The 12813-nt window shown below is 48.9% G+C and overlaps 1 gene segment (V, D, J or C); it reads right to left on the bottom strand.

Moving 5' to 3' along the window:
- Window positions 1–634: 634 nt before the first annotated feature.
- Window positions 635–9178, bottom strand: LOC132583752 (Ig lambda-2 chain C region-like). The segment is given in 4 exon segments: window positions 635–1121; window positions 2465–2755; window positions 7548–7644; window positions 9088–9178. Coding segments are annotated over 2 exon segments (501 nt in total).
- Between the last annotated feature and the right edge of the window lie 3635 nt (window positions 9179–12813).

The raw sequence follows: 12813 nt of genomic DNA, 5'->3' as shown, positions 1-12813 counted from the left end.
AACCTGCATACTTACACCCAAAGAGTATTGAACTTTTAGTCGTCAAAAAAGTTTGTGCATGTTGAAGGAATTAAAAACCTCATTCGTTTTCCCTACCCACAGTCAGAGTGCTCTCTGCGTTAGAAGATTCTCCCAATTTGGAGTTCCCCCTGGTGTCAGATGGGTGTTTTAGGAGAGGGAATAGAAGGGGAGGGGATGTCAATATCCAAGGGGACCCCAACAGACTTAAGGGGGCTTTAGGGAGCAGCAAAGGAATGGTAGGGGGAAAGTTCGGTTCCTTCGTAACCCCACCCCCACCCCAGCCCTCTCTCTTGTAGCTGTAGGGGAGAGCTAAGCTATCATTAACTGATCTTTGCTAGCATGTCACAAACCTAGTTGCAAAGTACCTCTTGGCTGCCATAGCAATTAGGGAGCAAAAGATTAGCTGCTCCCCTTCTTGATGTTCGACTGGGTTTTAAACTTCCTGTAAATTTGCCATGCTGTACTTTTTTATTTCTATGCCAATAAATGTATTTGGATTTGGATCTTTGCTAGCAGCAGAAACTGATCTTCCCCAACATCCACTGTGAAAGGGACTGTTTGTGACAAAGTGGGCTTAAGGCTGAGGACGCTGAGGCTGCAATCAACCGTGAAGTCTTTTGGGTGCCCCAGCATTCTGTGGGCTTGTCTTTTATTTAGCCATTGACCACAAAGGAGCTCATGGAGATGATTCTCAAATGGCTTGATCTGATGGCAGTAAAGCCAGTTCTGGGGTTGGAGAAAGGAGATAACACAACGCTGGACCAGGGATGGTCTTTATTCTTCAGCCCCAGTTTTCTTCCTGGCCTTCTGGGTGGGCTGAATTGGGAGCTCTTGTTGTTCAATTCTGCATGAGAAGGTATCTTCAAATAACGCCCTTGTACTGGGGAAAGTAATTCTGCTGTACATGACAAAGGGATCTTCCTTGTTACTGTTGTGGAAGGTAAAGACGCCTTCAGGCAGGGGGCCAAAATTCTTCTGCCACTGGATGTCGATGTCTGGATAAAATCCTATAACTATGCAGATAAGGGTTATCTTTGATTCTTTGCTGTCCTCCATGAAGTGGGGCTTGAAGAGGGTCTGGTTGGAGGCTGAAGCATTGCCTGGTTGAGGGATGCAAAGCACAGTTTGGTGGAAAGGAGAGAGAGCATTCACCTTTAGGCCAAATTAGGAGGCTCCGTAGAAGAAGGGAGGGGCCTTGGTGGAAGGAGATGGAGGGACATCAGAACACGCCTTCCTTTGAATTGTCTACACACATTGCACACGGGAATACTTTCCCCGCATCCCCCTTCCCAGCCAGGACTGTTGCTGACAGTACTAAGCCCTCCTGCATGGTGCGTGATGGAGAGGAAGTCCTCCCACTTTTATGGTAGCCAGAGGCAGGGGTTTTGGGGCTAGAAAAAGCCCAGCAGGAACTAATCTGCATATTAGGCCACACCCCCTGGCATCTCCATTGTTTCGAGTATTGTTCCTACAAAAAAGCCCAGCAGGGACGCATTGGCATATTAGGCCACACCCCTGATGCCGAGTCAGTCGGAACTGCATTCCTGGCCAGAGGCATTCTGGGAAGAGGCTGGAGCAGCTCCAGTCCAGATCCACTCCCATTAACAACCAGGAGCAGAAAGTCTGTTTTAAAGAGGACTCTGGAATCCCGCTGGCTCCTCGTTTTCGCTTTTCACTCCAAGTATATCCACATTAGAAATGCACCAGCAGACGCCATCAAGGACATGTGTGTGAGTGTGGGGGGGGGGATCCCATTTTGCCCCCTCCCTGCTCTGCCCCTAAATCTTTCTTCTCGGCTCCTGTTTCTCACCCCCCCTGGGACCAGCTCTGCCTCCCTCTTTCGCTAGAGTTGTCAACCTCCAGGTGGGGGGTGGAGATCTCCCTGGATTGCAACTGATCCCCAGAAGACAGCGATGACTTCCCCTGGAGAAAATGGCAGCATCAGGGGGTGGGCTCTATTGCATTTGATCCCACTGAGGCCCCGCCCCTCTCCAAAGCCCACCCTTCCCAGACTCTGGCCCCTCCCAGTTGGTCAGGGGGGAGGCTGTCCAGCTGCTTCTGCCAGCGCTCCCACATGATTGGGGGAGTGCCCAGGAGAAGGCACCAGCCTCCCGGGTAATTTAAAGACCCTGCCAATCAGCTGAACAGCGGGAGTCTCCCAGGGAGCATCCAATTTGTCACCCTCCCAGGGCCGCCACCCTAGGTGACAGAGTAAGGTCGCCTAGTGGGCGCGCTGGCCCTGCGGGCACCATCAGCAGTTGCCTCCCCCCACTCCCAGTGCCACCTGAGGCAATGGCCTGTGTTTGCCTATTGAAAGAGCGGCAACAGTGGATGTTGTGGCGTGGAGGCACCAGGGGGATGGCGGTTGCTCTAGCAAAAAGTTGACCACAGTTAGTGCCCCGTGTCAGCCAGCAAAAGGAAGCCCTTCCAAGCGGCGTCTTACCCGTGTCCTCATCCGTGGGCTCTGCCTGCACCACACAGTCGTAAGTCTCTCCAGGGGTCCAGTCCTCCAGACGGACGTGGAATCCAGTAATGTAGAGAAGTTCGTGGTGCGAAGGGCCGCCAAAGGAGGCGATAGAAACGGCTTCTGCTTCACCTTTGTGGAACCACCTCACCATAGTTTTGTTCAAGTCAAGTCCTTCCACCCCACACAAGAAGGTGACCGGTAGCTCCAAAATCAGTTTTTCTGTGGGAAGGGGGAAAGTGTTGTTGCTTGGAGGGCTGGGAGCATCACCTGAATAGGGCAGAGGGGGAAAGGGAGTGAAAAGAAAGGCAGAAACACATTGCTCATGACAAGCGAGAGGCATCTCTTCCCCACGGTGTCTGGTGCTTCATGATACCTCAAGTGACACTCTGGCTGGGAGGAAGGACAGTCAGGCCTAACCAGCAGCAGCTCTAAACCTGTTAAGCAGGTGTCTGAGTCTTTCCCAATGGGTCTGGCTTTCTCAGCTCCCTTCCCCCATGAAAGGGTGACTGAGATGTGGCTGGAGATCCACATGCAAGTCCCACAAGAAGGAGGAGGAATTCGTTTTTCACTACCCAAAGGAGTCTCAGAGCAGCCTGCAACCTTCCTCTCCCCACAACAGAGGTAGGTGGGTCAGAGATCTCTGAGAGACCTGTGACTGACCAAGGTCACCCAGCTGGCTGCATGTGAGGGGGGGGTGGGAAATCAAACCCAGTTCTCCAGATTAGAGTCTGCCACTCTTAGCCAGCACTGCAGACTGTTTTTCTCTGGGGCAGAGAACCAGTTGGAACCATGACTCATCCACTGTCCCCCTTGCTCCAAATATCTGTTCAAAATTGCAGCGCAAACTGTGAAGCCTCCCAACAGTGTTGAAGCCCAGTGGACGGAGTCAGGGGAACCCCAGTCCAACCCAGATGGACTGCATCAGGGGAACCGTAATGGTTGGAAAAAAGCAGAAGGATTTGACATGACCTAAGGAACAAAAAGAAGCATTATTCCTTGTCCATCTCCAGATTGCTGCTCTTAGGGTACTTTTCTGCTCCTTTTCAGAAGTTCCACAAATACCTTCAGTCTCCTTCTCAGCTAGTGAGGTAGAGAGGAACCTGTCTTAGGGCTGCCGGGACTGTGTTGGAAAATACCTGGAGACTTTGGGTGTGGATCCAGGAGAAGGTGGAGTTTGGGGAGGGGAGAGTTCTGGGCATGATACGATGCCCTAGAGTCCACCCTTCCAAGCAGCCGTTTTCTCCAGGGAAGCTGATCTCTGCCATCTGGAGATTTATTTATTTCTATGGATTTTTATCCCACCCTTTCCCTAATTGGGCTCAGATCAACGGTAAAAGCGGGAGATCTCCAGGCCCCACCTGGAGGCTGGCAACCCTTCTCTGTCTCAAGTCTGGTAATTCCTGAAAAAAGCTTTATTTGTACTTCAATCACTTTGTGCAAACTCTGCTGCATTAATTACTCTGCCAAGAAGTATAGCAAGGGGAATGAGAGTTTAGAATCTCATTTGTATACCAGGCTAGAAGCCCAGAATGTGTTTTATCTCTGATCTTCCCTGTAGTGTAATGAAATCTTTCTGACTGAGAATTAGCATTGCAGCCTCTGGGCTGGGATAATTCAGCAGATTTTAGGAGTGGAGCCTTGGAGGGTGGGTAGGGCTGCCGCGTTCCAGGGCCAGGTGGGGGTTCTCCCACCCTGGAGGTTCGCAACCTGCCAGCCCACGTTGGGCCGGTGGGGGGATCCTCCCCTGACGTCACTGGTGTGATGTCGGCCGGCAATGTTGTGCGCTGGCCGCTCTAGGACTGTCTGGGAAAACTATGGTTTTCCCAGATGCTCTAGCAATTTGGGAGGGAAACTCTATGGCACCATCACTGGCGTGATGACATCACTTCTGAAAACAGTCCCCTGCTGGAGGCTGTGGGAGACTTGGCAACCCTAAGAGTGGGACTTGGGGAGGGGAGGGGCCTCAACGGGGTATAACGCCATGGCAGCCTCCCTCCAAAGCAGACTTTTTGTCCAGGGGAACTGATCTCTGTGACCCAGAGACTGGTTGTGATTCCAAGAGGTCTCCAGCCACCACCTGGAGAATAACTCAATCAACAACAACAACAACGAAAAGCTAGTGCTAGTGTCACAGGAATGTGGTATTCTGGAAGTTGGTGAGTTATGATGTCCTGGTTGATTTGTATGAGTTGTATTTAGTGTTGAAATATGTGTTAGAATGATGCATTGTGTTGGTTACAGATAAGTGGAATACGTCTCTTAGATGAAGACATTTGAAACAGAATTACAGGCTTTACTGTCAGAGGCTTATGACTATCCACTATATATTAAACGTCTTTAAAGAAAGGAAGTTTAAAGCAGCATCTTAACATCATAAATTCTTTGCTGAAGAACAAGAATTATCTACACTTGCAACACATTTGACGCTGGCACTTTAATTGGCCCGCGGAGTCGGGTGAATAGTCTTCAAGTATTTCAGACTGGATATGGACATGATTAACTGCAAGCACTTTTGAATATTTATTCCTTGTACTTTATACCTTGCATTTTTGATAGTATGCTGCAATATGTAATCAAATGTGTGAAGTCGAAGTGTTTCATTATCTATTACACTTTTGAAGTATTAATTTTTTGTTATTTTTCCAGGTTTTTTTTGTTATTGGTTGAGTCATTTTCTGTGGAACTCTAGGCTTTTCATTTATTCACACACCACCTGGAGAATGGCACGCTTAGACTGGCAACACATCCTTATGGATTTCCAGTGATATAATTAGATGTAAAGATGTTGTCTCATTAGGCAACAGTGATGAAATCACACTCATAAATATGGATACAACTTACCCACAATGATGTGTGTGGTGCGTTCCAGACAAGGGTGTGAAACAGCTCTCCACCTATGGGGCCAGTTGGATGTGGGGGTGGGGGTGGGCTTGGATGACCTCCACATGGCACCATCACTGGCGTGATGACATCACTTCTGAAAACAGTCCCCTGCTGGAGGCATAGGGGACTTGGCAACCCTAAGGGTGGGACTTGGGGAGGGGAGGGGCCCCAACGGGGTATAACGCCATAGTGGCCTCCCTCCAAAGCAGCCTTTTCCTCTGGGGGAACTGATCTCTGTGACCCAGAGACTGGTTGTGATTCCGAGAGGTCTCCAGCCACCAACTGGAGAATGGCACCCTTAGACTGGCAACACATCCTTATGGGTTTCCAGTGATATAATCAGATGTAAAGATGTTGTCTCATTAGGCAACAATGATGAAATCAGACCCATAAATATGGATGCAACTTACCCACGATGATTTCTGTGGTGCATTCCAGACAAGGGGGTGAAACGGTTCTCCACCTGTGGGGCCAGTTGGATGTAGGGGTGGGGGTGGGCTTGGATGACCTCCACATGGCCTGTCCCCACCCTGCTTGCTGTGCTCCCCACAACCTCTCCCCAAACACCATTCGTGCCTAAGTGTCTGTGTGCTTTGCTTTGTGGGCAGTTTCTTGGTCAGCCAAGTCAGCCTTCTCTTTCTGTCCTGAAATGGAGGCTGGGAGCTGCAAGAGTTGCTAGTAAAATTTTAAGTCACACCAAGTTACGCCTTGAGGGGGAAACTGTGTCCTGGGCTCATTTTGTAGAAAAAGAGGTGCCAGAGCTCATTAGCAGAAGTCGTGCATCTGCCACACACCCGACATCACCGGAAGGTGTATTAAATTATATCAGCTCAGCATCTACCTTAAAATGCTTCTTGAATTAGAATTGTCATAATAAAACCTTACTCCCATCATACTGGATTGTAAGTCTGCTGGCTGGCAGAGTTTCTGCAGGCTCACTATTTCCCATTCAAGTTGAAGCAAAGGAGATGTTCTAGGGTTGCCAGCCTCCAGGTGGGGCCTGGAGATCTCTCGCTTTTACAACTGATCTCCAGCTGACAGAGATCAACTCCCCTGGAGAAAACAAATTATACAAAAATAGACCGTGGGTTTTGTATAATTGGGGGGGGGGGGTGTTTGCAATATTTTTGTATCATTTGATGCTCTAGCTGGGAGGATAATTTGTGTAATTTGTTGCCCATTCTGTGGTTCTCTCCTTTGCATTTCCCCCCCAGAGAAAATGGCTGCTTTGAAGGGTGGGCTCTATGGAATACACCATGCTGAGGCCCCTCCCCTCCCCAAACTCCACCCTCTCCTGGATCCACCCCCAAAGTCTCCAGCTGTTCTCCAATACAGACCTGGCAACCCTAAGATTTCTCCTTCACTCTGCTCACACGGGAAGGCCTCGGGGCACCGCTGATCATACACAAAATCGGCACAAGGCCTTCTGTAGTAGGGGGACGCCCTCTTCCATGTGTGGCCTCGAGACCTTTGGGAATGATGACTGATCTTCAGACATCATTCCCCCTGGAGAAAAAAACGGCTGCTTTGGATGGTCGGCTCTGGGGCCATGTGCCCTGCAGAGGACCCTCCCCTATTCCTGCCCTCCCCTGTAGAGTACTCACCTGTAACCTTCTGGCTGGAAGTTCTGGTCAGGTTGGTCTGGAGGGCAAGGAGTCCCACAGAAAGGAAGAAGAGGCCAGATCCCATGTTGGTATCTGGCTGAATGCTCAGTAGCAAGCTAGGCTAGCTTATATATTTCCTGAGGAGTTCGGGGAAGGGATCTGCCTGTAAATATCTGGAGCCCCACCAGAAAATTCAGGAAAGAGGTCAGCTTTCCAGAAACCTGGGTGTTGTCAAAGAATATTGCTATGAAAACACTTGGCATGGGTACCTTTGGGTTTCCAGATCCATCCTCCTAAGTGTCTGAAAGTGGAAGGAAAAAAAATCCCAAAGCAGAAACACCACTGCTCTGTGGGCCTTCTGATGACAGTTTTTGGCCTATGGGTGGTAGGCCCAGATAATCCCACCTATTTGTAGTCTGTTACTCTGACGTGTCTGTTCTGAGGTGCTGTAAGTCACCCTGTGGTTCTCCAAAGCCAGAAATAGCAGTTCTGTGTCTCATTCAGAGCAATGAGTGATGGAAAGACAGAATGTACAATATCAAGTTACAGAGGCGGGAAATTTGGGAACTCACAGGTAGAATAAAGAGAAGTCTCCTTTGCTTTGTTGGCAGGTCCTTGATCAGCCACGTCAACCTTCTCTTTCCATCCCAAAATGGAGGCTGTGAGTTCCTAGTAAAATTTTAAGTCACACCGAGTTACACCATGAGCGGAAAACTGTCAGTCAGAAATAATAAGGATCCTTGTTTGGGAACTACAGAAACTCTCTAGGCCTGCTGGTAAGTCAGGGTATCAGTTTTGTGGCAAATGAATGTTTGTTGATGGAGGCACAATGGCGGGTGTCCCTTATTGAGGATTATCTTTCTGTTTCTAAGGAGGCAGTGAACTTACCTGGACTCCTCAGAAGAGAGTTACACCTTACAGGTTGTGTCTGTTGTCCCCACTCTGTGTCCTGGGGTCACTTTGTAGAAAAAGAGGTGCCAGAGCTCATTAGCACAACTCGCATGCATATGCCACACACCCCTGACATCATTGGAAGGTGTACTTAATTATACCAGCTCTGCATCTGCCTTAAAATGCTTCTTGAATTAGAATTGTCATAATAAAACCTTACTCCCATCATACTTTTAAAATGACTTTCTCCTGTGTGGCCACAGTGGCATGATGATTTCCATCTGTCTGCTTTATATGTTTTGCTTGTTTTTCCACTTTTTGTGGGGGGAAATATTAGAAAGTTTGTCAAAATTATCACGGGGGGGGGGTTGAACAGTGGAGCCCAAAAGCAAGTATGGGGGGAGGGGTAGGAAAAAGCACAATTAAATTTAGAAGTTCCGGGGCTCTGCTCCTGTCCAAAGTGAGGCCTGTTCACAGTCAGATGCAAGTTCTTCTGAAGGGAGGTATTGATGGTTTTGTGTAGTGGTGGCCCCCAGATATCTTGGCTACGACCAGCAGGGTCACTAGGGCGGGGCCAAGGGGGCCATCGGCCCTCCCCCAGAGCATTCTCATTGGCCCCAGGAAGGGGCTGGCCCTGGACAACGGAGCCTCCAGCAGCCCGCCGCATCGCGGCGTGGCTGCCGGGGAGATTTCCCCCCCCTCTGGAGGAGAGAGCGGGCAAACTAGCGCGCTTTTGGCAGGGGGCAGGGCTTCTGTGTGCCTTTGGAAGCCTCCGCTGGATATCCGTCCTGAGGCCCGACGCACCCCCACCAGCGCGGCCCGGCCTAGAGGTGTGAATGCTGGGAAGCCGGCCGTGCCTCTCGGGCCGCAGCTGCATTTCCGGTCGGTATATCCTCTGATTGTGTGCGGCGCGCTCCTGGGGCCTGCCGGGCCAAACAGGAACCCCGGGAGCCGAGAGGGGTTGTGTGCGGAGGGGGTGACGCAGCCCTCCAAAAGGGGTGATGCCCAATGGGGGGGGTGACTTGAACCAGTTACACCCCAGGGTGCAACCCACCCTAGTGACGCCTCTGCCTACGACAACTACACACAGGAATAAAAATGTAAATGGTTGATAAGTACTGCGTGAGACACAGATTAGTATGGGGCCCCCATGCTCGTGGGGCCCACGGGCAAGTGCCCATCAGGCCCTTGCGTTAAGACAGCCCTGTATAAATCTCTCACCCGACTCTCGGAAAGAAGTCTTGAAGGGCGACGCGGAATCTTTCGAGTCCAAATATAATTCTCTGCTGCCCTCCTGTGGCCATTTACCGGAAGGACTAGAGGCTCCTGCGGTTGCGCTGAACTTTATGTGAAAAGACAGCCTGGCCTCTTTCCCATTCCGCCAAAACCCCACACCTCCCTTCGTTTAGATGCCCCAATAGCAGGTAGCTGCAGCGACAACTGGACGCTCGCTTTCCAGGTTTCTCTTGCCATTTTCAGTCTTTGTCCGCATGCTTCATCATCCTCAACATTCCGCATTCAAGCCAAACGTTTAGGCGCCACGGAATACAGAAAGCTGCCCTTTTCCAAGATGCCTCGATCCGTTAGCTAGTATTGATTCACAAATAGAGTATATAAATGCAGTCTGGAAATGCAGCTTCCTCGTAACTTTTGACACCATTTATTCGCCTAGTTGGTGGGGAGGGGGGACGTCTGTGAAAGCCGGGAAAAGCCAGGATGTTGTCATACTTGAAGGGCGCCAGAACATTGCCCCATCTCCACCCCCAATAAAGGCGGAAGCACAGACCTTCTTTCTCTATCAGTGTTAAGCATTAGTTATAAAATGTTTGGGCTGCAAGAGGAACGGGAACCAACACGGAATCCTCAATAATTTCCATGCAAATTTCCACTATGAATCTTTCGTAAGCCTCTGCTGCCGTCGTGTGGACGCATCGAGTACTGCAGAATTTGGTCGTCAACCCATTTTCTCATAACCTGCTACTGCATTCTTCTGGAGTTTGGACTGAGATCCGAAATAGTTAGCTGTGTTAGTCTGTTGCTGCACCTTTAAGACTAACAAATTCGTCATATGCATGCCTCTGAGGAAGAGAGCTGTGTTTCTCGAAAGCATATGCTACAGTGAAATTTGGTGTAGCCAGTCTGGTGTAGTGGTTACCTGAGCAGACTCTTATCTGGGAGAACCCGGTTTCATTTCCCACTCCTTCACTTGCGCCTGCTGGAATGGCCTTGGGTCAACCATAGCTTTCGTAGGAGTTGTCCTTGAAAGGGTAGCTGCTTTAAGCTCTCTCAGCCCCACCTAGCTCACAGGGTGTCTATTGTGGGGGGAGGGGAAGGTAAAGGAGATTGTGAGCCGCTCTGAGATTCAGAGTATAGGGCGGGATTTAAATCCAATATCTTCTTCTTCTGATTTTTAAAGTGCGACTGGGCTCTTTACTGTTTTCCTTTGGGCTGGAATCTCTGCCGGACTCTTCCTGCCATTGTGATCTCCACATCCTGAACTGGGAGCTGAGCCGTCTGTTAGCAATGAATGATAGATTTCACAAAAGCAATTCTAGATTTCAGTTTTGAAGGGTGGCGATAAGCTTTTTAGATCGAAACATAGTTCTCTGCTGCCCCCTTGTGGCCATTTCCTAGAATGGGAACCTTTGATTATATTGCTGCACAAAAATTTTTGTTGTACAGTCGCAAAGTCGAGTCCGACTCTTTGCGACCCCATGGACCAAGTCTCTTCAGGCCCTCCTGTCTTCCACCATCCTCCGAAGTCTGCTCAAATTTGTGTTAGCTACATCAGTAACGCTGTCCGGCCATCTCATCTTTTGCTGTCCCCTTCTTCTTTTGCTTTCTGTCACTCCCAGCATCAGGGTCTTCTCCAGGGAGTGCTCCCTTCTCATTTGGTGCCCATAGTATTTGAGCTTCAGCTTCAGCATCTGACCTTCCAGAGAACAGTCAGGGTTGATTTCCCTTAGGATTTTCTTGCAGTCCAAGGGACTCTCAAGAGTCTTCTCCCGCACCACAGCTTGAAAGCATCTATTCTTCTGCGCTCGGCCTTCCTTACGGTCCAACTCTCACAGCCATACATTACTACTGGGAATACCATCACTTTGACTATACAGACTTTTGTTGGCAGGGTGATCTCTCTACTTTTTATTATACAGCCTAGGTTTGCCACAGCTGTCCCCCCAAGGAGCAAAAGTCTTTTAATATCATGGCTACAGTCACTATCTGCAGTGATCTTGGAACACAGGAATCATAGAATCATAGAGTTGGAAGTTAGAATCATAGAATGTGAAGTCTGTCACTACTTCCATGTCTTCCCCTTCTATTTACCAAGGATTGACAGGGCCAGTTGCTGTGATCTTAATTTTTTTTTTAATGTTGAGTTTCAAGCCTACTTTTGTGTTCTTGTCTCTTTATGAAATTCACTGCAAATTTTAGCCAAGAAACTAAAGCTGGGTTATTCCCTATTGCTCTGCTGCCCTCCTGTGGACATACGGAGTACTACACTCTGAGTACTCACCCTCAACAAGTGGTTCTTTAGGTCCTCTTCACTTTCTGCCATTAGAGAGGTGTCATCTGCATATTTGAGGTTGTTGATGTTTTCCTCGGCAATCTTTTCCGGCTTGTGCTTCATCCAGGCTGGCATTCCGCATGACGTCAAATGTAGTTAAATGGTCACATCACATTCTCCTCCTAAGAAGCCTCAACGCTCACAACCAAATCAGAACCAGAATGCATGCGGATGCCTTATTTTTTCTTATTCACTAGATTGAAAACATGTTCTAATCATGCAAACTAGAGAAACCAAATAACAGGAGACCGGAGAGGGGTGGCATACATGAATACGCTGGTGTTTCCAAAACTGCTTCCCTCCTCATTATCAGAACACTTTGGTTCCGGGAGTCAGTGAGAGCTGAATTCCTCAGAGCAGCGGTACCCAGCCTTTTTTGGCACCAGGGGCCAGTTTTGTGGAAGACCATTTTTTCCACGAATGGGGTGGAAGGGGAGGTGATGGTTTCAGGAAGCTACAATTGTGCACTTTATTTTGATGTGGTAGTTAAGTGTGCGGACTCTTTACTGGGAGAACCGGGTTTGATTTCCCACTCCTACACTTGCAGCTGCTGGAATGGCCTTGAGTCAGACATAGCTTTTGCAAAGCTGTCATTGAAAGGGCAGTTGCTGTAAGAGCTCTCTCAGCCCCACCTACCTCGCAGGGTGTCTGTTGTGGGGAAGGAAGGTAAAGGAGATTGTGAGCCACTCTGAGATTTGGAGTGGAGGGCAGGACATAAATCCAATGTCATATTATTATTTATTACTAGTACTATTACTATTTCTACTACAACATTGTAATATATAATGAAATAATTATACAACTCATGACCCAGTTGCTAACAGGCCACCGACCAGTACTGGTCCACGGACCAGGGGCTGGGAACCCCTGCCTTAGAGGATATTCCCAGCAACTTTCCGGAATGCCCACCCCCTTCCCTCATAATTTAAGTCTATAACCATTTTCCTTATGGAGATGTAAGGGGATTATTTGCGTGTTTCCTTTTATGAGTGTTGCCCTGATGGGATCCAAAGGGTGAGTTTCATCTTCCTATCTAAGTCCCCAGAGTAGCAGCATTAATAATTTGCTTTCCTGGGATAGACGCTCTTGTCTCTTTATGAAATTCACTGCAAATTTTGGCCATTTAGAAACTGAAGCTGAATTGTTACCTATTGCTCTTCTGCCCTCCATATTGGACATATTGGAGATAGTGGACATATTGAGTACTGTCACGTTTTAAAGTCAACCCATACTGAACTGTGCCTAGAACGATAAAAGGTTTTAATCGATACACACACGCAAGCCTGACCTCCTCCCCAGCAAGGGAATTTGTGCTGCGTTCCTGGAGGAGGTAGGGCATCCCAAACGCAATGACGGGACTCAGCCCCTACTTTAACAAC

This window comes from Heteronotia binoei, chromosome 15, assembly GCF_032191835.1.
Source record: "Heteronotia binoei isolate CCM8104 ecotype False Entrance Well chromosome 15, APGP_CSIRO_Hbin_v1, whole genome shotgun sequence".
Classification (NCBI taxonomy): domain Eukaryota; kingdom Metazoa; phylum Chordata; class Lepidosauria; order Squamata; family Gekkonidae; genus Heteronotia; species Heteronotia binoei.
The sequence above is the reverse complement of the archived record's forward strand: the minus strand, read 5'-3'. Positions and strand labels throughout refer to the sequence as shown.